The sequence below is a fragment of the Purpureocillium lilacinum genome, assembly GCF_023168085.1.
Source record: "Purpureocillium lilacinum CBS 284.36 DNA, scaffold_7, whole genome shotgun sequence".
In the NCBI taxonomy this organism is placed as follows: Eukaryota; Fungi; Ascomycota; class Sordariomycetes; order Hypocreales; family Ophiocordycipitaceae; genus Purpureocillium; species Purpureocillium lilacinum.
The window spans coordinates 2,925,851-2,947,104 of NW_027072117.1; the positions used below are offsets into that span (position 1 = coordinate 2,925,851).

The following is a 21,254-nucleotide window of genomic DNA, read 5'->3' on the forward strand; positions in this document are numbered from 1 at the left end:
ACCGCCGTGCGATGAATGCTGCACTGAGGAGTCCAAATGAGTTCGTTGGCGGGATACTGCTACGTGCACCAGGTTGGCAAGGATACTGCTACGCACACCAGGAAGATGTCTATATGAGCTTGCGACAAATGACAGACTACGATTTGAACGAAAGGAATAGAGTGACCTGCTTTTGCGTCATATTCCGGCGCTGTATCGGTGATTAGGTCACCGCCCCTGTCTTCACGTTCATGTTGTCAATGGCATCCACCGGACACCGAGCACCGAGATGCTTGGCGACAGACCACCACACAAGCCATCGTTACGCTATATTTTCGGGTCCGAAGCCCTGTTCGGGATCGTGGGACCGAGCGTTGGAGAAGTGCGCCTACCAACACTGCCAGACCTTGGATTGAGGGGTGTGCCAGCGCCCACACCAACACGCACCCAGTTAAGAAACGTGAGACCAAGCCACGACGCCCCCGCCAGTGTTATACCCAATAGCTTCGCGCGGCATCGACCAAACCGGTCTGGCCTGACTGTATTGATGTGTTGTGTAAGCGCCGCACCTTTCCAACAAGGGGGCGACAAGGAACCCCGTAGCGAACACTGCTGATGCGGTGCTTCACCGTCCTTGCGGGACTTTCCGCAATGCCCACGGGACACATGCATTGCATGCGGTGGCGCAACGCCTGCAAGTGGCTTCGGCGGCTGGCGACGTTGACGTGCAGGCTCGTATCGTCATGCCCCGCGCCGGTTCTGGAACCGTGCGCGTTTGAAGAAACGGCAGGACACAGGTCATCACATGCAGTGTGCGTAGCGCACTGCGCTCAATGTTTCGATGATGCCGTGAGCGGAGACTCTCTATCTGTGTGGAGGGGTCGAGCTTCTGGTCATTCCTCTACAGTACTTAAACCACCCGACGGAGGTAGATGACCATGAAAAGAATGCACCAGAGGAAACGCAGTTGCTAGGGGACTTCTAGGCCGACGATGCCAGCATACAACCCCACGAGTATGACCCCGCGATCGAGGCACCCCGAGTTCTTCGACCCCGACGAGGCAAAATGCTACGTGGAGGCGCAAAACCAGGCGTTTATGCAGAGCGGTGTAAGTCATTGGCCAGCGGTCAATCCACCTTGTTGCTCAATGTTCAAGGTTCTAACATCCATACAGAGCTGTGAACATCATAGTCAGATGTGCCACTACAAGGAGCTGAGGCTCAATGGGAGACACGACTCCGGCAGGTTGGGTATCAGGGAAGTATGGCTGTCTGTGCAGTGCGACGTTGCCGTAAGTAATTGATCCCGAAGACGGCTGCGCAGTCTAGTCTTCGAACAATATGTGTTCTAGGTGGCTGATGGAAGAGATCGTGTAGTGCCCCTGGAGTGCGAATAACCTGGGTTCGTGCAGGCTTGCGCAGCTGGACGGAGGCAGAGTCCTTGCAGTGTGCGGGTCTTGAATGTGAGCACAACCGCTGGGCGAGGCGCTACATTGACGTTCAGAGGAAAAGTTAAGGGCGACTGAAAGATACCAGGCGATATGTTAGAAAGCTGGAGCGAGACTGAAAGACACGAATCAAGCAACGCGACAGGGAGGTTTCACGCGTTGTGCACCTACAGAAACCGTGAACATGTCTGGTCTCATGTGTGCGACACCGCCAACGCTTTTCACCGCGGTAAGTGGACAGCCCTGGGAGGGTTGACAGTTCCCGCCAACCGAGGCATCAAGCAACGCTAAAGTGATTTGCAATCTACTGTGATTTGGGCACGGCGATCAAAGTCCACTGCCACCTTGAAGTCCGCCCGGCCGTGTAGAAAAGAAGCCATCGGGAGCCAAGCCAAGCTCAGCGTTCCACCGCCCTACGGGTTTAGGGGGCTTATAAATGCTATCCCGGGGCCGGACGCGGGTCGATCGCGCCGCCCCAGGACTGTTCCCGGACCCACTGTCCCTCGGGACTTGTCAGTGAAGATTCGGGGTGGCGACCGGGGCTTGAGCTTGAAGATTGGTGCATTTTAGTGCATGACAAACTGTCGAAGCCTACGGGAGCCGTGCCGTCCTCCAGCAATGCTACGTCACAACCTTGCGCGACACGGCGACACCAATCGTGAGGAGCGAAATGGGGCAAGGACGTAGAGTAACTGACATGTGCTTATCACAATGATAGCTCTATGGGACTGTGTCGCAGTAGTCAGGGTACGTGGTTGTGACGGATTCGCCCTACGACAGAGGGACATCAATGCAAGCTACCTGGAGAACACCACCAGACATCAATGCAAGTTACCTGAAGAACACCACCAGCCCGCTGTATCAACAACTTTGCAATCGCGCATGACTTCCAATTGTCTAGTCGCATTCACGACTGGCGTCGGGGTACATGTACTCAATCCACTCGTTGAAGGACTGCCACAGCCACCTCTGGTATTCCGCCTCATCCTGCACTCGAGGCCCCCCGCCCGCGCCTGCATCGCCGTAAAAGTACTCGCAGAGATGCTGACGCTCGCTCTCAACCGCCCCAAGCTGATTGAGAATTTGGGTCTCCGCATGAGACACGACATCCCCGTTCATCTCACCTTTGCTGATGAGATCTGATGGATCGAGGGTGGGCTGTGGTTGCCCGCCTGGTTCTAGTGGTAGCGATGCCTTGGACGCATTCCGTGGTCGTTTTGGGCTTGACTTGTCGAGCGATTCGACACCCGCGGTGTTGTGCAGTGTGCAGGTAGCGGCCCAGCCAAAGCGCCGGACACAAGTGCATCCATGGCCTCCAGCAAGTGGCTTGTCGCTATGTGGTTTCCTCAATGACTTCTGCTTTCGCGCCCGATCCAAGTCTTGGTCCTTCCATGACCGCGTATGGACGACGGGAACGACGGCGGCGACGGCGTGCATACGGCGAGCCTCAGCGCTGCGCGCTGGCCAGAACGGGGTGGCAGAATTGCTGCTTCGGGTGGAGGCCAGGAACTGAAACAATGCGATTGCAATTCGCCTGGAATTTGTTACCTAAAGACTGAGGAGCATAGGAAGAGGCGCAACGAGACGTGAAGCTTCTCGAAGAAAGAATTGCGATAAAGTCCGTGGCCGCCGCTGCCGCCGACCTCAAGTCCGCTTGCGGGATTGACGGGCGGCGTTCGGCGAATTCGGGGCCTGCAGGGATCGGCCTTGCGGCCCCACTCGGGCTTGCCGCTCCGCCAGCGTCCCTCGGCCACTGTGGCGGGCCTTGCTGTGTGCTGTGGGCGGTCGCAAACGTCGATGGCTTGCTTCCATGGTCACTAAAATTGAATCCAAATACATATTTGCCCTGGTGCCTTTGTCTCGGATCCGCAACCTCAGTCGCGTGTCTGTACTTTTCAGTAACTCCATCTCGACGCGTCGCATCTACACTTGAGATTTGTACAACCAGTCGCAACCATGGCCGCGGAAATGCTCGCAGTCACGGCGCCCACCTACACAGACCCGTCTCGCTACGAGCTTTCTACGGTGCCCCGGCCAACGGTCACGGAAAAAGACGACGTGGTCATCCGGGTACATGCAGCGAGCATTAACCCTGTGGATGTGAAGAAGGCGGACGGAGTCTTCAAGATTGCCGTCAAGGAACAGTGAGTAGCCTACCAATCTGTTCTCCGAACCGTGCGCTGAGTTTGGTGCAAGATTCCCATATAAGATCGGGTACGATGCCGCGGGTGTTGTCGCCGAGGTTGGCGAGGGGGTGAAGAGCCTCAAAGTCGGTGACGAGGTCTACACGCGATTGCCCGAGGTTGGTCGAGGTTGGATCCCCCTGTCCGTGATCGCTGAATGGCAGCGGCGATGAACCTACAGTAACAATGCTCCATCAGGCTCCTGGAGCGAGTACGTGAAATGCGCCGAGCGCTACGTTTCCATCAAGCCCAAGAACCTGTCCTTTAGCGATGCCGCATCACTGCCGCTCGCTGGCGTCACGGCGCTGCAGGTATTGAGAAAGTACAAGGGGTCGCTGGAAGGCAAGACCGTCTTTGTACCGGCAGGATGTATGTTTGCCATGCTCTAGCTTGTGCTGGCCGATCTTGGCGTACTGACCTGTGTATTAAAGTGAGCGGTACCGGTGCGTATGCGTGCCAACTCGCCAAAAATGTCTTCAATGCCGGCAAGGTCATCACAACGGTGTCGACGTCCAAGATTCCCAAGGTCCCCGAGCTCCTCGGTGAAGGAGTTGTGGACCAAAGTAGGTGCTCGCCCTGCCGCTCGAAGCTCCTAAGCTGACCGTCTCCAGTCATTGACTACACCAAGCAAGATCCCGCCGAGGTCATTCCCGCACGCTCGGTCGACTTCTTCTTCGACACCACCGGCCAAGCGATGCAGTTCCTCTCCCTCATGGTCCCGTCGACGAGTCTCATCGTATCCATCTCCACCAAGCCCTCCGCCACGACGCTCCAGGCCTCGAGCGTCATGAGACGCCCCGACAACCCTCGCATTCCGTGGTTCGGGCGCGTGTTCCTCAATGGAGGAGACTCACTGCGTAAGCTGCGAGCGTGGCGCTGGGGCGTGGAGTACATGTACTGGTTCTTGGACCCGACTGGCGAGGACCTGGATACCCTGAGGGGCTATGTCGAGGAGGGGAAGCTGAGGCCGGTGGTCGGCGCAAGGGTCGACTTGAGGGACATCAACAAGGTGCGCGAGGCGTGCGAGCTGACATACAAGGGCAAGGGTGGGCTGGGGAAGACGGTGTTTGAGGTTGTCAGGGTTTAGCCCAGCGGTAGCCCTCGATTGTACGCGGGGCCAAGGGCAAGTTTATTCCCGAGATACCAAGATAGACTGTAATTTATCCTAGTACACGACATTAAGTCGACACCCCGGATGATGCCGCCGGCAAGCTTGCTCCTCGCCAACCCAACCCCACCATGATCTTACACCCCGCAGATCGTGGGTCTTCCAAGCCATCGACACCCGCGCATCGCCCCATCGTGGGGGTCAGCAGCCGTTTAAGCCCTCCGTCCCCGCAGTCAAGGGGAGCCTTGGCGGCTGTTAATGCGCTCCGTTCAGGCATTATCAGTCCAAGTCGGTAGATTGAGATCAATATCCGCCGGGTCGAGAGATTCCAGGTGCTGATACCCGTCGGAAGTGGTAGACGTTGAAGCGAGCTCTTCGGCAGTCAAGCCCCGAGACCGGCCGGACACTATATAATTTGGTCCTCTACCCTTCATGTCACGCCCATCTCAAACACTGAGAGAGATGCCCGGGTAGTACTTCTTGTGCCTTTTTGCATGGTCAGCCAGCACGGACACGATGGTGAAGCCCAAAGTGTTGTTCGCGGTCCTGACCGTTCTCCCATTCACCTCGGGAAAATGGACTAACGGCCGCTCGGTACACGTCCCATTGGGATCATGGTTTAATAACAAGGCCTTCGGCGCATCTCCCGGTGAAGCATCCCTTAACATCCTCAACGAATCCTATCCCGCCGACCCGGTCGGGGTCGATGGCGTGTACCAATCCACCGACACGGGCATCTCATACCTCTTCCCCGGCTACAATCCCGACAAGAGTGCCAAGGACAACGTCATCTGCGCAGGGCAGACAGTTGACGTCGACCCATCGGACTCCTACTTTGCGGCTTCTATGCTCCTTGTGTCGGATACGCGATCGACTACTGTCTCGGGCAACGTCACCTTGCTGTACACGGACAACACAACGTCGACGGCCGAGGTCAGAGCTCATGCGTTCTGGTGGTTCCTGGCAATCCGACGCGGAGAAATCACTTTCCCGTATTTTTTCACGCACAATGACACCAATCACAACGCGTCTCATATCTACGAGCGGTCGGTGATCCTCGAGCCGGGCAAGAGGCTGCAGGGGATTGTTCTACCCGACACAACCAACACCACTACCGGTCGCCTCCATCTGTTTTCCCTGTCGCTGTGGGAGACAAAGACTGCTGGGCTCCAGATACAGCACGTACGGCCTACCCAGAATACCGACGGCCATGGGCGCCAGTTGGTCGAGGTCGTGGTAGACCACGCTGGAAGCGGCTGCATCTCTAATATGGCTGTCGCAATTGAAAGCCGTGGAATCAAGACACCAACGCCTGCGATTGTCAAGAGGCTCTGCTCCGGCGACCAAAAGAGGATCCTGGTTGCTGTCAAGGGTACCGCATCTGGCGCTACCGTAAAGGTCTCCCTTAAAGCTAGGAAGCAGCCTCTCATCGAGGCAAGCTTCGACAATGTGGATTTCGGGCTACGCGAATGGAACAGCCAATCCAAGAGCCTAGTCAAGCACGAAGCACCCGAGTGGTATGATGGCGCGAAATTCGGCATCTTCATCCACTGGGGACCGTATTCGGTTCCTGGATGGGGCAACTCCACGCCCTACGAAAGCTACGCGGAATGGTTCTGGTGGTACTCTACCAGGGTCAAGGAGCACGCCGCGGCAGACCGATCGGGTTTCAACGCGTATCGCCTTCGCACCTTTGGACCGGACCTCAACTATGATGACTTTTTTGAGAACTACACGGCTTCCAAGTACGAACCAAAAGAGTGGGTAGACCTTTTTGCCGACTCTGGGGCGAAATACTTTGTCTTCACGACGAAGCATCACGATGGATTCGCCAATTTCGACACGGGAGCCAGCACTAACCGCTCGTCGCTGCACTACGGGCCACGCCGAGATCTCCTTGGCGAGTTGTTCGAGGCTGCGAAAAAGTACCAACCGCATTTGAAGCGCGGGACGTACTTTTCTTTGCCGGAATGGTTCAACCCCGACTGGGGCAACTACGGGTTCACTCAGTTCGATCGGGTAACGTCCACGTCGCACCCCGGCATTATCGCGAGGAACCCATACACAGGAAAGAACGAGCCTTACACCGGGCGTCTGCCGATTGGAGACTTTATCGACGATCTCATGGTTCCTCAAATGAAGACGCTCGCGTATGAGTATGACACCGACATAATGTGGTGCGATGCCGGTGCCTCCAACGGCACCGATGTCTTTGCCGCCGAGTGGTTCAACTGGGCGCGATCGCAAGGCAGGCAAGTTGCCATCAACGACCGATGCGGAAGTCCATGGGCCGCAGACTTCGACACACCCGAGTATGCTACCTTTAGCGTTGCGCAGACTCGAAAGTGGGAGAGCAACCAAGGCATGGACCCGTTCAGCTACGGCTTCAATCGCGCGACCAACGCGGACGAGTACATGAACGCCACAACGCTGGTGCACAACCTGGTCGACATTGTGAGCAAGAACGGAAACCTGCTGCTTAACGTTGGGCCGCGTCCGGACGGGACTATCCACCAGAAAATGATGGACCACCTGCGCGAGGCCGGTACCTGGATCAATCGCCATGGCGCGGCCATCTTCAACACGACCTACTGGTACGTGACGCCGGAAGAGGTGGACCTGCGATTTACACAGACAAACGACGCCTTTTACATCCTAAGTCTGAAAGAGCCCGCCCAGGGCTCCATGTCGATTCAATCCAAGGTTCCTATTGTGGCTGGCGACAAGATTACGGCCCTGGGGATGGACAAGGAAAGAGACGTTGAATGGAGCATCTCTGACGCGGGCCAATTGACAATCGAGGTCACCAAAGAAATGGTTGCTGCCGACAAGTTTTGCTGGGTCTTCCAGATTAAATACTCGAGTCGTTGTTAAGCAGATGTCGGTCTGAGTCAGGATGGACGAAAAGCGCATAAGAACTTTGATGGCGTTCAGATGTCGCGGACCGTGGGTCACGGCCTCCTGTGGCTCCGTGTTGACTGCCATGACGCCATGCGATTGGAACTCAGAACGCACAGAGCTGTTGTTTCTTAGTTCGAATTGCCGACGTTGGCCAGGTAATGCTTGGTAGTTAATGGAACCGACCGACACTGATACGCTAGACCTCACAGCATCTAACACGGGTGCCTGCAACAGGCATACTGCCTGCCATGAAATACGTGACACAACCGCAGACAGCTGTCGCAGTCAGGTATTCACCGTACAAGCTTCAGCGTCGTAGATCTGACGACGGTTCAGCGTCTTGATCTTCATAATAGCCGTGCAGACGGGTGACGGCTCAGTTCCAGCATGATCGGGAGCCAAGAACTGCCCTGCCATAACACTTGATGAGCAAGGGGCAAAGTGGGACAGCAGCGAGTTTATCAGCTCGGCACTCCGAGATGTGTGGAGAATCCACGGCATCCCACCGGCGAATATCCTGTTAACTCGCGGCTTGCATGAACTGCTTTTGCCCCAAAAAGGCAGTAGCGCATACGGATGAATCGTCCATCAACGGGGACGGCCACCGGACGCCGCGTTTAATCTATCTGCAATCGCTGACTAAATGCACGCGGCACATCGCAGTGGGCGCAGGGTCAAATACCGGACGGCCAAGTCATCGACCCAAGTGTACAGCGTGTCGTCGAGTCATGCACCTTCAAGCGCAGGCTGGCATAGGCTGGCGGCCGCTCGCGCCTACCTGGATACATGGGTTAAGAGTACGCGGGCCGAATCTGATAATCGCGCGATCTTGGCCCAGAAGGGCATGAGAAGCTGCGTAATGGTGCTTGGCAGACGGGCGCCGACACCGCGTCACCGACGGATTGGATGAGCGCATTCCACTCGCATTGACGGCTCCAGGGTATAGGCTCAACTGTCAGATGGCCTCTGTGACGATCCTTAGATGAAGCGGCTATATAAGTCAAGAAGTGCCTGCTCGTCAGACGCTAGGCCCAGGGATGTCCGGATAAGTAGTTACGCAGTCACCTTGACTAACCATGCGGTCGCTTCTCCTGTTGGCAGTCCTGGCTGCCCGAGCCCTCGCGGCTCGGCCCTTTCTGAACGAGCCAGACACGGGCCTCAACCCTTTCCTCTTTGGCCAAAATGCAACCGACGAATGCCCCGTGCCATCAACGCCCCAGTCTCAAGGCGGAGCAGAGGGATGCCTGCCCGATATCAACATCGCGAAGGGTCTTCCGGACTACGAGGCCATTGCCAGAAAGTGCTTGCCGGCCCGTAACTATACCTACTATCGCAATGGCGCCGCTGGAGAGTATACGTACCGCAGAAATCTCGCAATCTTCCATCAGTATACCTTTCGACCTCGCATCCTGGTAGACATATCCAAGATCGAATCAACCCTGTCGTAAGCACTTCACCAAGACCACTCAGAAACTCAATTTTGACGCGGCAAAAGGACCACCATCTTGGGTTACAACTTCTCAGCGCCATTCTACATCAGCCCCTGCGCGCAGGCTGGGATGGCTCACCCCAACGCTGAGATCAACTTTGTCAAGGCTGCCGCCAAAGAGAACATCCTGTACATGGTGCGGCAGTCTTCCATGCCCGACTGAGTCCAAAGTCTTAGCTGACATGCGCCCGCAGCCTGCACTGTTTGCGACTCGCACCATCGAGGAGATTGCGGAAGCAAAGGCGGAAGGACAGGTCTTGTTCCAACAGGTGATTTCTTACTGACCAGTGCTCAGGCCGAGTTCCTGTGCTAACTGACCATTAGCTGTACTTGTCTGCTACAAATGATACCGAGACAGAAGAACTCATCAGAAGGACGGAGAAGGCTGGTGCAAAAGCCATCGTATTCACAGTGGACTCTGCTGCTGATGGAAATCGGCATCGCGCCGCCCGATATGACGTCGGCTCAGCGTAAGTGTGGTCGACCATCAGTTTATCGTGCTCCCCATGGCTCTATCTAACTGTGAGCGACAGCGATTCTTCATACTCGGCATTCACGGTACGTCACATTATAGTTGTGAATGCGCTTTTGTACTGCCTGCTGACTGGTAGCAGTGGGAGTATTACGTGAAACTCACCACCATGACAAAACTTCCCATCATTCTGAAGGGCGTCATGTCATTTGCAGACGTGCAATTAGCCATCAAGTACAAGGTCGCCGGAATTATTCTGTCAAACCACGGCGCCCGACAGCTTGATGGAGCACCAACATCACTAGAGGTTGCCATCGAGATCCACCAGAAAGATCCCGAGATCTTCAAGAAGATGGACATCCTTGCAGATGGCGGCGTCCGATACGGCACGGATGTGCTCAAGCTGCTAGCTCTCGGAGTCAAGGCGGTCGGCGTTGGCCGTCCCTTCATGTTCGCCAACATTTTCGGCCAAGAGGGCGTGGAGCAACTCATCAGGCAGTTGAAGAAGGAGATCGCCCTGGATGCTGCGAATCTCGGGTGCCCGGATCTCCGGGAAATCAACGACAATTTTGTAAGTGCTGCGAGTCTGGAAAGACAAGTTGATCGTTGTTACTGACGGCTTGTTGGCAGGTCGACTGGAACCCGAAGCAGTGTGTGGACTGATGCACTCTTCATTTTCATAGCGACAAGTAGCCAGGTGTGATTGCATGTGTGTCACCGCTTCACATTATATACGCTCGTAAATATAGGAAGTTGTATTGAGATGATGTAAAAATTGTCGGCGGAAGAAAACATCGTTGTGCATCGACGTCAGTAGTGACACAGCTGGGCCGCCTCTGATCTCTGGAGGCGGCCCACATGTGCACTCACAAGGCCCGAGCTGCGAGTGGCGGGCAGCGTCCAGGCACAATAAGTAGCTTTACAAGGGCCGGCCGATCTTGAACTTCACGGGAATTAAGGCATCATGACCCGAATTGCCCGGGCCCCGGGTGCTGGGGGAGCTGTTGATGTCTCACGCGCTGGAATGGGCCGAGGCGGGTCGACCATGGGCGACGAGGTGCCGATGGCCCACTGCCACTAATATAGTACTGCCAACATGGGACCGATGGAATGGCGAGCTAGGAGCATAATAACCGCGCGAGGGCGAAATTGTATATTCATTCACGAGCTGTGCCGCCATGTAAATCTCCTGCGGGCACCCTTTTACCGTGTATGCTCGGCAAGCAGTACTTTGCACTCCAACATGTTCCTGGCCCAGGCCGGTCGAATGTCTCATATTCGTGAAAGACCAGAACGCCAAAGACAATGCCCGATCCAAAGTCTATACTCTCAATGGTAGGAGGCAGAAGAAAAGAGATTGGAAGTAAATGACTTGAATTGCAGAAGCCTGATACAGGAACATCGGTGATCCAATACAATGCAGTGAATGGTGCAGTTTGACTGTGTCGAAAGAGCCCGCTTCATGTTGGTGTCGCTGTACGGGCTGTCATCAATGGCGTTGCGCGTGTCCAAATACACGACCGAATACGTTGGAATCCTGCCTCTTCCACTCCGAAGATGGTTTCTTGAAATGATAGTTCGGCTGTTGTTGATGCTGCTGGTGTGGCTGCTGTCGCTTTGGCGGCACGGGAGGCGGGACCCCAGGGAGGGCCCGGTTTCGTTGTCCTGTCCCTGTCGTGGTCGAACCCGTGCTCTTGGAAGGACGGCGGTTGTCGCTGGAAGAGCGCCCGTGAAAGAGATAGAAAGAGCGGTGGCGCTCACTATCTTGGTCTTCGTCAGAAGAGTCGTCCTCAAACACTGATCGTGGTTCTGGGTCAGGCTCGGGTAGTGGGGGCAGCGGACGGTTGAGGAGGTCGGTCATGGACTTGTGTTGACGCGGTCGACGTGTGGCAGGGGTCTTGACATCGGGCACTGCGAGTTTGGTGCAGGATGACGTCGCCATGTTATACATGCTCGGTTTCGGTGCATGGAGCGCCCCGGGTCGCCCATCGGATGGCCGGCGTGTACGAGGTGCCATGGGTTGCAATGCCCTCGATTTCATGGCCAGAGGCGGGACAAGATGCACGTTCTTGGGCGCGGAGGTACCCAGGGAAGCATTGTGTCCCTGACTGACGGCAGAGCGATACCCACTCGGAGCAAGAAGGCCATGGTTTGGACGCGGAGGGCGGATTGGTCGTGGGCCCTGCTGCGATGGTGGCTCCCGGCGGCTTCGGAAAGCCGCCTCGCTCGATGTAGTTTCGGGGGACAATCGGGTGGTGTCTGACCGGCCGGAGTATATACTTGGCGATTCGGTTCGCGGGGATGGCGGACGAACAGGTGCCGAATACATCTGGCGTCCCCAGTGCTCGCTTTCGGGTAATGGCCACGGTTGACCCTGGTTGCCTGCAGGTAATTGTCGCCGGGAAGGGTTAAGGGGTGGTGGTATCGTGGCTGGATAGTGGTTCTTGGACGGCACCCCAGGCTGTTCCATGGATCTCTGCAAGGCCTCTTGGGTCCAGAAGCCGTCCCAGAGCCGCGAGGTATATGTATGGCATTGGTAGTCGTCGTCGAACGACACCTCGGATATCGTACGATCGTCCGTCAGGCCCGGCGACGACCCATTAGACCCCACTGACGACCTGGCCGACTTGCCCGTCGACGGCCGGTCGGTCGTATACGCCGCCGCACTGTCATTTCGTGGGTAGGAGTAATTGGCCACTGCATGGGTCACGGAGCTGCCGTCGAGGCTGCTGCCGGAGGTGCCCACGGGGTAGAATTTGGATACGAGCGTGAGCCCCGAGGGCTTCAAGTTGCCATCCTGATCCACGCCCAAGTGTAATTGTGCCAGCGGAGCGGCCGCGTATGTTTCGACGATGTACTTGGACAGGAGCGTCAGTTCGGTCAGCTTGCTGGGGTCCATGATGGCGACGACTTCTCGGCTTGGTGATGGCTCTGCATCCCAAGCAGGTGCTAGGAGACAAGCATCGCGAAGTGCAGCGATACACGGGGGTGAATCGTCGAAGAGACGTGCATGCTGTTATACGGGCAGGCTTCCTAATCACACCTGGCATCGCTAAATGTGTGAAACACTGGTGTGAGACGTTCGTGGGAGTGCAATTGGCCGGCGAACTTGTCGTTGTTTACTCTTCATCTCGTTGGGTCACCACGCATTCCAGCCGTGGCGGCCATCGCGTGCATCGCCGCCCGCGACAGCGACCTTGGCCCCCTCGCCCCAATTCTTCCATGTGCAGTAGAAACCAGAAAAAGGGATTTGAATCGTTGGTAAGTGTCTAAATGTGTGTTGCGATGCCCATCTGGTCTGTCTTTTGTTCGAGCACGAGCATGGCCTATTGTCGGTCACTTCATGTTCCTCTCCTGTCTTATTCAGGCGGTCTGCGTGTGCGCTTATGCAGCTCGAGGATCGCAAGTCATGAAGCGGATGCGGCTGTGCCACTGCGCACGACTGCGCACGCATGGAAGGACAGCAAAACCCCACATGAAGGGCATCTCGTGTTCGAGCGGACTTCTCCGGCGAGCCGCATCACCGACATCGCGAGTCGCGACAACTCTAGCATTGCTTCGCCGTACCTTCCACCAATTGCCGTTTCATGCGCCCGAAGCGGCAGCTGACAGCTTTACCTGCCTTTAGCAGCCATCAGCGATACTTGCATCCCCCCTGATCTCATATTTGCCCACGATGCTCAGGAACGCCTGACTTGATGTTGTTGGGTGTGGACGCTGATCAGACTCGGAGGCGAACCTTGTTCTTGTTGAGGAATACGACCAACTGCCCAATGGCAGCGCCTCGCCTCGAGCTGTTGTCGTGCTTAAAAGTTTTTCTCCGATACAGCGATAACACGCAGCAGAATGATAGAGGCTCGGAACTGGCCATGATGAATGTTCGGGTGGAGATCCCCCATGAAGCACAGGCAAATGGGCAAGCGATTCCGCTCATCATTCGCCGACCCTCCCCCGGTTGGACACGGGGGGCTGTAGCCGGGATGAGACGAGCATTTAAAGTATCTCCCGCGCCACTGGAGATATGCTCAGGAGCGCAGGCAGCGATCATTGAGCATGTCAGTATGCCTGCCCTATGAGCCACCATCTCCACTTCATCAAGGCAATGTGTTGTGACGGAGGTCGAGCAGCCAAAGGTCGCACCGAGGAGCGTGTTTCAATGTTCGCATGATGCATCGACATACCATCTGATCACGACTCATCAAGAAACACAATTGCAGGGGTGTCTATGAGAACCATACTAAGAGCAGATTTTGAGCGGTTGAGGGACGGTGACGGCGCCGCTGATGAAAGCCTGTCATTGAACCTAGGCAATGGTACATGCAGGCGAGTTGGTTGGACACATGCGCCGAGCCACAACTTGGCTATGTTGTCTCGACGGGCTTGTTCGATGCGCTGTGAGTGAACACCATAAGAGTCAATGAGTTTTCTCGTTTCTAATACTGGGGAACTAGATAGGGGCGCTTGGTTTCTGGCGTCTGATGTAAGAATAGGGGGTTATCAGTCTGTCTATAAACTGTCGACGATAGCATCTCGCACTCATTTGTCCCAGCCAGACGCAAAAATGACTTGCCTCGATAACCATCCGCACGATAAACATGGAGCATGCGGATCTCATGTGCCGCCAGGCTTGCGCAAGGCGCACGCTCAAGTCTTTGTTCGCTACCTGTGCACTGATACCTGGTCGCGATACCGGATACGAGAGCAATTATATGCGCGCAGAATATTACAAAAGAAAAGCGGTACCGGAATAGCAATGTAGTGTTCCAGGCATTACAAATCGCAGGTGACAAGGCGTAGCGCACCGCCAGATTCGACTGCCTGGCGGCTGGGACGGAGTGCGAAAATATAAACCTCGTGCCGAGAACGAGGCACAATGCCGAGGCATCCCGTCAAGATCTCCTCAGGCGGCCTAAAAGCCCTTTCCCAGGCGAGTAATCGTATGTTCCCATGATGGCCCTCGGAAACGACGGAGTACAGACATCAATCGCGGGTTTCCCCAAAACTGCTAGACCGCGACGATAGCAGGCATCTAGTTACAGTCACGCCAACAAATGGCCAGACGCTTTTGCCCATAAATAAGCGATGAGACGCGTCTCGGCCGGGTAAGCTGCTCAGTTGTATATCATTACCGAGCCTTCCGTTACTATACGTGAGGCGCGCTGGCCAAGCCCACATCATACGGTGGTCACCCAACCCGCAGTGGAACGTGGCATGATAACCTGCTACATTGCCCTCAACAAAAACGATGCACTCATAAATACACGTCGCTCTCTCGATTGATTGAGCGCTGAGGCCCGTTGAGTTTGACTGCGCCGCATTGAGAACTGGTCTACATTATACTGTACAGAGGTTCATTCGCAGCGATGCGGGCCCGAAGATGGGTTACCTTGGCCGCTTGGTGTATGTCGATGTACCTATGGCGCTACCACATCCAAGAACTTGCTGAGACTGCAAGGCTGTTCTCAACGTTTAAAACCGCCCTACGACACCAGCCAAGCCTTATTCATCCTTACCCGGCACCGGACGCCTTTCTATCAAAGTCGGCCACTTCACTGAGTGTCCAATCCCCGACTCCCCCGATCCATGTACCCAGGATCATTCACCAAATCGCTCTCGGGAATGCCAATCTTACAAAACATGCTCAAGCCATACAATCCTGTCGAGAGGCTCACCCTGACTGGCAACATGTCCTATGGACTGACGAGACCGCCACCGAGTTCCTTGCGGCGAACTACCCCGACATTCTTCCTCATTGGTTGAGCTATTTCCAGGATATCCAGCGCGCAAATATCCTCAGATATGCAGTCCTTCATACGTTTGGAGGCGTCTACCTCGACCTCGACGTCACTTGCCTTATCTCGCTCGACGAGACAGACATCGTGACTCTGCCGTGGGTTACGCCGGCTGCTTTCCCCGCGGGGATAAATAATGCCTTCATCGCGACTCAACTAGGGCATCCCCTGCTCACCCAGGTTTTGGCGCATGTCCCTAGCCATAATCTGCGTTGGACACTCCCGTTGCGGATACCCTACGTGGAAAACATGCTCAGCACGGGATGCCTTTACATATCGCTGGAATGGTTCCGTTACGTGAAAGATCTAGCGAAAAAAGGCCAGAACGTGTCGGAGGCAGAGAGAGTATACATACTTGGCGATCAGGAACTCAACGTTGATCCACATATGCTGCGCGGGAAGATCATAACGCCGCTCTTTGCCCATGGCGGCGCCAGCAGCTGGCACAGTTGGGACGCCGCTGTCGCCATTTTCCTCAGCCGGCATTATGTCTTGGTTGGGACCTTGGTCGTGGGCTGCCTGGCACTTGCTCTTGGCGTAGCTGCGGCGCTACGATCTGGTCTGCTCGGGAAGCATATCGGAACTGGAGTCCGCGGTAGGCATGGAGCCTCGAGCCGGACAGGAATGGATCGGGTCAGCCGGGTCCCTTGGAGGGCAAAATCCATGCCATATTACAGCGTAGTGTGAGCGACTAGACCGATTCTGAATCTGCATTCTTGGGAATTGGGTTGCTCGCTTCTACTTGCAGGTAATAATAACCGAGAAAGCGCATACGGGTCGGCGTTTGTATAGAAAATGAGTGGTTCACGGCCTGGGTGCTGCACTGAGCGCAAAACCGTGGCTGCATGTAGAGGGCGTTCAAAACCGAGATAGACTATACTGCGTAGATGGCATTCGTTCGACTGATAGAAAAGACAATGCTGTACTATAGAACTACATGTACATATAATCATCATCGAATGTCTTTTCTAATACCTTGGTTGTTGGCCGTAGTGGTTATGGGCTTCAAGCTCGACCACTTGGTGTGTGCCATGATCCGACAGCTCAGGAACCCACCGCGCCCCCTCCAATTCCGTGACTGGATGTGGCTTCTCGTTTGATAGCACCTGGGCGTCCATCTTGCTTTCGGGGCTTCCCTGTTGCGCAGGAACCGCTGCACCAGCCCCTCGTCGCTTCTTCCTTCCCAGTAGATATGCCCCGAGTATCAGCAGAATCACCACGACAGCTGCCCCGACACCAATCCCTGCCTTTGCCCCGGTGGAGAGCCCTCCCGAGCCCGTTGGCCCAGCACCTGCGGTCGGGGCCGTGCTCGAGCCTGTCGAGTCGGCGGCATCGGGCCTTCCGCTATTTGTAGTAGTAGAGGTACTGGTAGACGTAGCGCTGGTTGTAGCTGGCGACGTGGTGCCTGAAGTTGATGCAAGTGCGGTCGGGTTGGTTGTGCCAGTCGGAGAAGCAGTCCCTGTGGCTTGCGCGCAAACCTTCACCAGGTCACTCCCGGCCGCTGTGCACGTTTGTTAGGATGCGGTTGAGAGGGCATTAACGAGAGGCACCGCTGATCGCCCTAACGAGGCAGTGGTACGTGAGATACTCACAGATAACATCACTTGTGTCGCATGACGAAATGACACAACTCATGAGCGTCGATCCGTCTGACGTCGATACATCCTTAGTGCAGATGCATTTGACATCGTTGATGCCGCAGCCGGCGCTCTTGGCGGCGTCCTGCAGGCATTTCTTCACACAGGCTGGGAGGGAATCGAGAGACATTGCGGCGGGATTGATGCCTGAGCGCGCTCTTCAACCGACATATTTGGCGTCTGTTGTAGGTTGCGAAAAAGCCATAATTCCGAAGCTGCTCTGTTTCATGGGCATTCTCCCAATTATAAACCCCGCGCCGTTCACTTCAGCCGCGACGAAAAGGGGCTAGCGGGCTTGGGTTTGTCCGTGCTCTGCCACCATCACGAGGAGCCTTTTCAGTGTGAGGCGCTGATGGGACCCCTGCAGGCGAGATTTGAGGCGTCGTCCAGCTGAAAGTCCGCCGAACAATCAACATCGTTGGGTACGCGCAAAGCATCTGCCGCCGATGGCGCTTGCTGGATGGTTGGGCGCATTTTCTTCGTACGTTGGTCGGTAATTTTTGCCATTTGCCTACTTGCTATAGGCCATCAATCCAGCCCGCCGGGGAGGCGGGAAGCCTCGACACAATGGTGGGTTTGAGACGCTGTCCGGGCCGCTCCACCAAGTAACTAACCAAAGTATCACTCCCGCGAGGCACAGCCCCCTGTCATGTTGGCAGGCTGTCACCACGCAGATCTGCGATCGAAAACGACCAAGTCGCATGGCCCTAATTTGAGAAATCAGGAATCCGGATGCTGTCCTACTCGATCGCCAAATCCACAGGCTGCGCGTATGCAACGTCAAGTTCCCGTCAGCAGCTCAACAGCATGCTAAAGATTTGCACGAAATGTTACAATAGCTTTGCAAGAATGCGACTGACAAAACACATGTGTTAATGCTCCATAACGCGCGGCAGAGCTGTCAGGCAGGCAAAGCTTAAACTATATAGACAAATATGAGTATCACCATTTGACCTGATCCACCGTACTTCAAGAGAGTGATAGAGTACGACGGCTGGGCCCTGATATTGGCATTTATTTGGCAGGGAAACTACCTGGCGGACTTGGCTTCAATGACCAATGTGGATGTGTGGATGCGAGAGGTTATCTCGTGTACGAAGTACGTCTTCCTAATCTACATCGGGCGTCGAGTTTACATGATGATGTTCAACGCGCGTCTCCAAGCAGGCCACGCCGCGACCTTGGCCCTGTACGCGTTGATCTCATCCCAGTCCAGCTCACGGCGGCCAGTATCGACGTCCATTTGAGAGGTCCTCAGCCAGCCCTCACGCTTCCAAAGGTAGCCAATCAGCCAGAACGCGATAACAACAGGTGCAGCAAGGTACTGCTTGAAGAAGCTCTCGGCCGTGCCAACGCCGGGCTTGCCAGGAGGTGCGGCAACTGCGGTATAGAACTGATAACAAGCAGTTAGCATCCGTAAATCTACTGATAGGAAATGCTGCAGTGGAGCAGAACATAAGCTTGTACTTACCTGTGCAATGAGCACGATAATGCAGAGGAAGAGACCGAGATAGGAACCGTACACGCCTCCGGCAGCCTTGAAAGGGATTTCGTCCAGTGTATGTCCGTGGTACTTCCAAGCCTTACGGAATCGGATGTGTGCCAGACAGACGGAGCCCCAGGTGAACAGTGCGGCGAGACCAGATAAAGCCTGGAGCCAGTCGAAAACAGTAGGTCCGGAGGCACTCAGACTGACGAAAGCAACGAAGCCGAACAGAATGAGAACGATAACCGACGGCAGAGGGCGACCAGACTTGTCGATATAAGTGAAGAGCTTGGGTGCGTAGCCCTGCTGCGCGAGGGCAGTGAGGGTGCGAGAACCGCCGTAGACACCGGATACACCAATCGACAGGACGGAAACGAGAATGACAAGGTTCATGAAATGATCAAATCCCTTAAGGCCGGCGTACTTGCCAACAAGGACGAAAGGTGAGGCCTTGGGGTCAGCGTAGGCGCTCTCCGAAAGCAGCGCAGGGTCGTTGCAGTCGATAAGCAGGCCGACAAAGAAGAGACCGAGGATGTAGAAGAGAGTGATTCGCCAAAACACCTGCTTAATAGCGCCTGGCATAGACTTGACCGGGTTGCGGGATTCAGCGGCAGCGAGACCGACCAGCTCAGTGCCAGAGAACGAGAACGCAGCCGTGACAAACACAGCGCAAAATCCCTTGAAACCGTTCTTAAATGCCCCGGGATCATACCAGAGTCTGGCGCCCCAGTATTCATCATAGCGACCGCCAGAGGGGCCGCCACCGCAGACAAGGACGAGAGCAATAATCATGAAAATGACGGTTGCGGTCAGCTTGAAGGCAGATGCCCAGAATTCCTCCTCGGCGTATCCTAGAGCACCAAAAACGTTGATGATAATGATGACGACGAGGAAGAGCGCGATCCAAACTCCGACCGAGATGTCTGGGTTCCAGTATTGAATCGTGATGCCACAGACAGTAAGCTCCAGGGGTAAGACTGCCGCCCATTGGAAGACGTAGTTCCAGCCCATGGCAAAGCCCCAGGAGGGATCGATGAAGCGGGCAGAGTAGGTATAGAAGCCACCGGACACGGGATACATAACGGCAAGCTCACCGAGCGCGTACACTGCCTATAGTTCAGCACGTGTTCAATAGACCGAGAGTGGTGGCACAAGGCTATTGTAAGACACAGGCTGGAAAACTCACCGACGTTGAACATCATGATGCCGATAATGAGGAAATCGATAAACAAGCTGCCAGGGCCCTTTTCAATGTCAGCAACGTATGATGGCAAATTCACAGCGGCCGCTGTGCTGGTAGGGTAATGGTTCAACACGTACACCTTTGCTAAGGGCACCTCCAGAGCCGACGAAGAAACCGGCACCAATGGAGCCGCCAATGGCAATCATGTGCAAATGGCGACCTCGCATGGGCCGCTCCAGCTCAACGATGCCAAGGCCATAGTGAGCCTTCCTGAAAGAATCGAGGTTGAGTCCATTGCGCGTCATGTAATTCTCATGAGGAACGCAGACGGTCGACTCCTGCTTGCCGATGACTTGGCTTGTGCCCTCATAGGTGCCCCCATTGCCACCCTTCTCGGCATCCGAGGGGCTCGACTGCAAGACTTCGTCTTTTGCAGCCATGTTTGCGGCTTTCCCACGGAGTAGGAACTCTTTCGGCGAGGAAGTTGACTTGAATTACACCACAAAGGGCAGGACGGGGAGATGCCACGGGGGGAGCAGCTGGGGGACCAAGACCAAGAGACGCGACATGCGCGGGGGACACGCTCCATGGCTCTATTTAAGGGGGCGAACCGAACAGACAGGCTTCTGGAAGGATTCATCAGGAGATCTGCATTCGGCCGGGATCAGCGTGGCCACCTGCAGACGGACGGGGTACTGGTCCCGTCAGCTGAAGTCTGGTACATGCAACCACCATGATCTCTTTGCGGCACCATTGGTAGATGGGACTTTTGTTCGATACCATCGGATCAGACGGCCCCGGGGATAATGGAGAAGTGGGCCGCGCGAGTCGCCCCGGGCGGGCCAGCGCGGGAAGCGAAGCCATGACTGGCCAGTCGCCGGCGTTGCTCAACGTCTAGTCGCGTCGCCTTAATCTCTAGGTTAATCGCTCGCATGCTCCTTGCAACGAACGGCGTGCCCATCGGCCGCTGCCCAATCTAGCCGTCAGATACGAGACGTGAAAACTGGAGACACGGGGGCCGAGAGCAAATGACCGGGCGAATCAGTGCCGCGCCCTCTCACATTAGCACTGTAGCAACCTTGGTAGCGTCGGATGACCGCGTGAGCCAGCTCGCCGCCCGTCATTTGCGAGGAGCATTAAAGATGCTTTAGTCAAGTCCGTCCGGCCAGCTCCTCCCATGTTTGGTACCTGCCATCTGGTTAAGCAGCTGCAGGAAACACGGCATGACTGGCATGGATTCCAACGTGGTTGTGCGCTTGGTGTTTAGTTGCGTGGTCCGCTCTCCACCTTCCATGGATGAACCAGAAACCGGTGCGGGTTCCCTCCCACCACCCCAGGTTCCAGAGTTTCCACCTTTGCAACCAGATTCCTGCAGCAGTGGACCATCGGCCCGAGCTTATCGTAGAGTGGCACGTGGGCTCCCAAAGTCCCTGCGCCTGGTCTCGCGGACTGCGTTGAGGGACGTCTTTGCGAGAGGGCAGGCTGAAGGTGAGAGCAAGAAGGCAAGTTATATGAGGAACAGCCACGGATCGGGAGGCTGACCGAGCATGCACGATGGGCTTGGCGCGGAGGCTCC

General features: G+C 55.7%; 5 protein-coding genes across 5 annotated transcripts; 3 read left to right on the top strand and 2 right to left on the bottom strand.

Annotated features, from left to right (window-relative positions):
* Positions 1 to 3,383: 3,383 nt before the first annotated feature.
* PLICBS_009798 (uncharacterized protein) lies at positions 3,384 to 4,697 on the top strand (the record flags this gene model as incomplete). Its single annotated transcript, XM_018325422.2, has 5 exons — positions 3,384 to 3,571; positions 3,624 to 3,739; positions 3,809 to 3,979; positions 4,042 to 4,173; positions 4,222 to 4,697. The coding sequence occupies 5 exons, from the start codon at positions 3,384 to 3,386 to the stop codon at positions 4,695 to 4,697; spliced, it is 1,083 nt and encodes a 360-aa protein (XP_018176816.1).
* Positions 4,698 to 5,234: 537 nt separating this feature from the next.
* PLICBS_009799 (uncharacterized protein) lies at positions 5,235 to 7,592 on the top strand (the record flags this gene model as incomplete). Its single annotated transcript, XM_018325423.2, has 1 exon — positions 5,235 to 7,592. One exon carries the CDS (start codon positions 5,235 to 5,237, stop codon positions 7,590 to 7,592), a length of 2,358 nt encoding a protein of 785 aa, XP_018176817.2.
* Positions 7,593 to 8,695: 1,103 nt separating this feature from the next.
* Positions 8,696 to 10,243, top strand: PLICBS_009800 (uncharacterized protein; the record flags this gene model as incomplete). Its single annotated transcript, XM_065601721.1, has 7 exons — positions 8,696 to 9,063; positions 9,115 to 9,244; positions 9,303 to 9,377; positions 9,433 to 9,578; positions 9,642 to 9,666; positions 9,723 to 10,151; positions 10,211 to 10,243. 7 exons carry the CDS (start codon positions 8,696 to 8,698, stop codon positions 10,241 to 10,243), a joined length of 1,206 nt encoding a protein of 401 aa, XP_065457793.1.
* Positions 10,244 to 11,069: 826 nt separating this feature from the next.
* Positions 11,070 to 12,479, bottom strand: PLICBS_009801 (uncharacterized protein; the record flags this gene model as incomplete). Its single annotated transcript, XM_065601722.1, has 2 exons — positions 11,070 to 11,491; positions 11,954 to 12,479. 2 exons carry the CDS (start codon positions 12,477 to 12,479, stop codon positions 11,070 to 11,072), a joined length of 948 nt encoding a protein of 315 aa, XP_065457794.1.
* Positions 12,480 to 18,141: 5,662 nt separating this feature from the next.
* Positions 18,142 to 20,118, bottom strand: PLICBS_009802 (amino-acid permease inda1; the record flags this gene model as incomplete). The annotated part of the gene is made up of 4 exons (XM_018328389.2): positions 18,142 to 18,402; positions 18,481 to 19,601; positions 19,682 to 19,739; positions 19,816 to 20,118. The coding sequence occupies 4 exons, from the start codon at positions 20,116 to 20,118 to the stop codon at positions 18,142 to 18,144; spliced, it is 1,743 nt and encodes a 580-aa protein (XP_018173075.1).
* Positions 20,119 to 21,254: the final 1,136 nt, after the last annotated feature.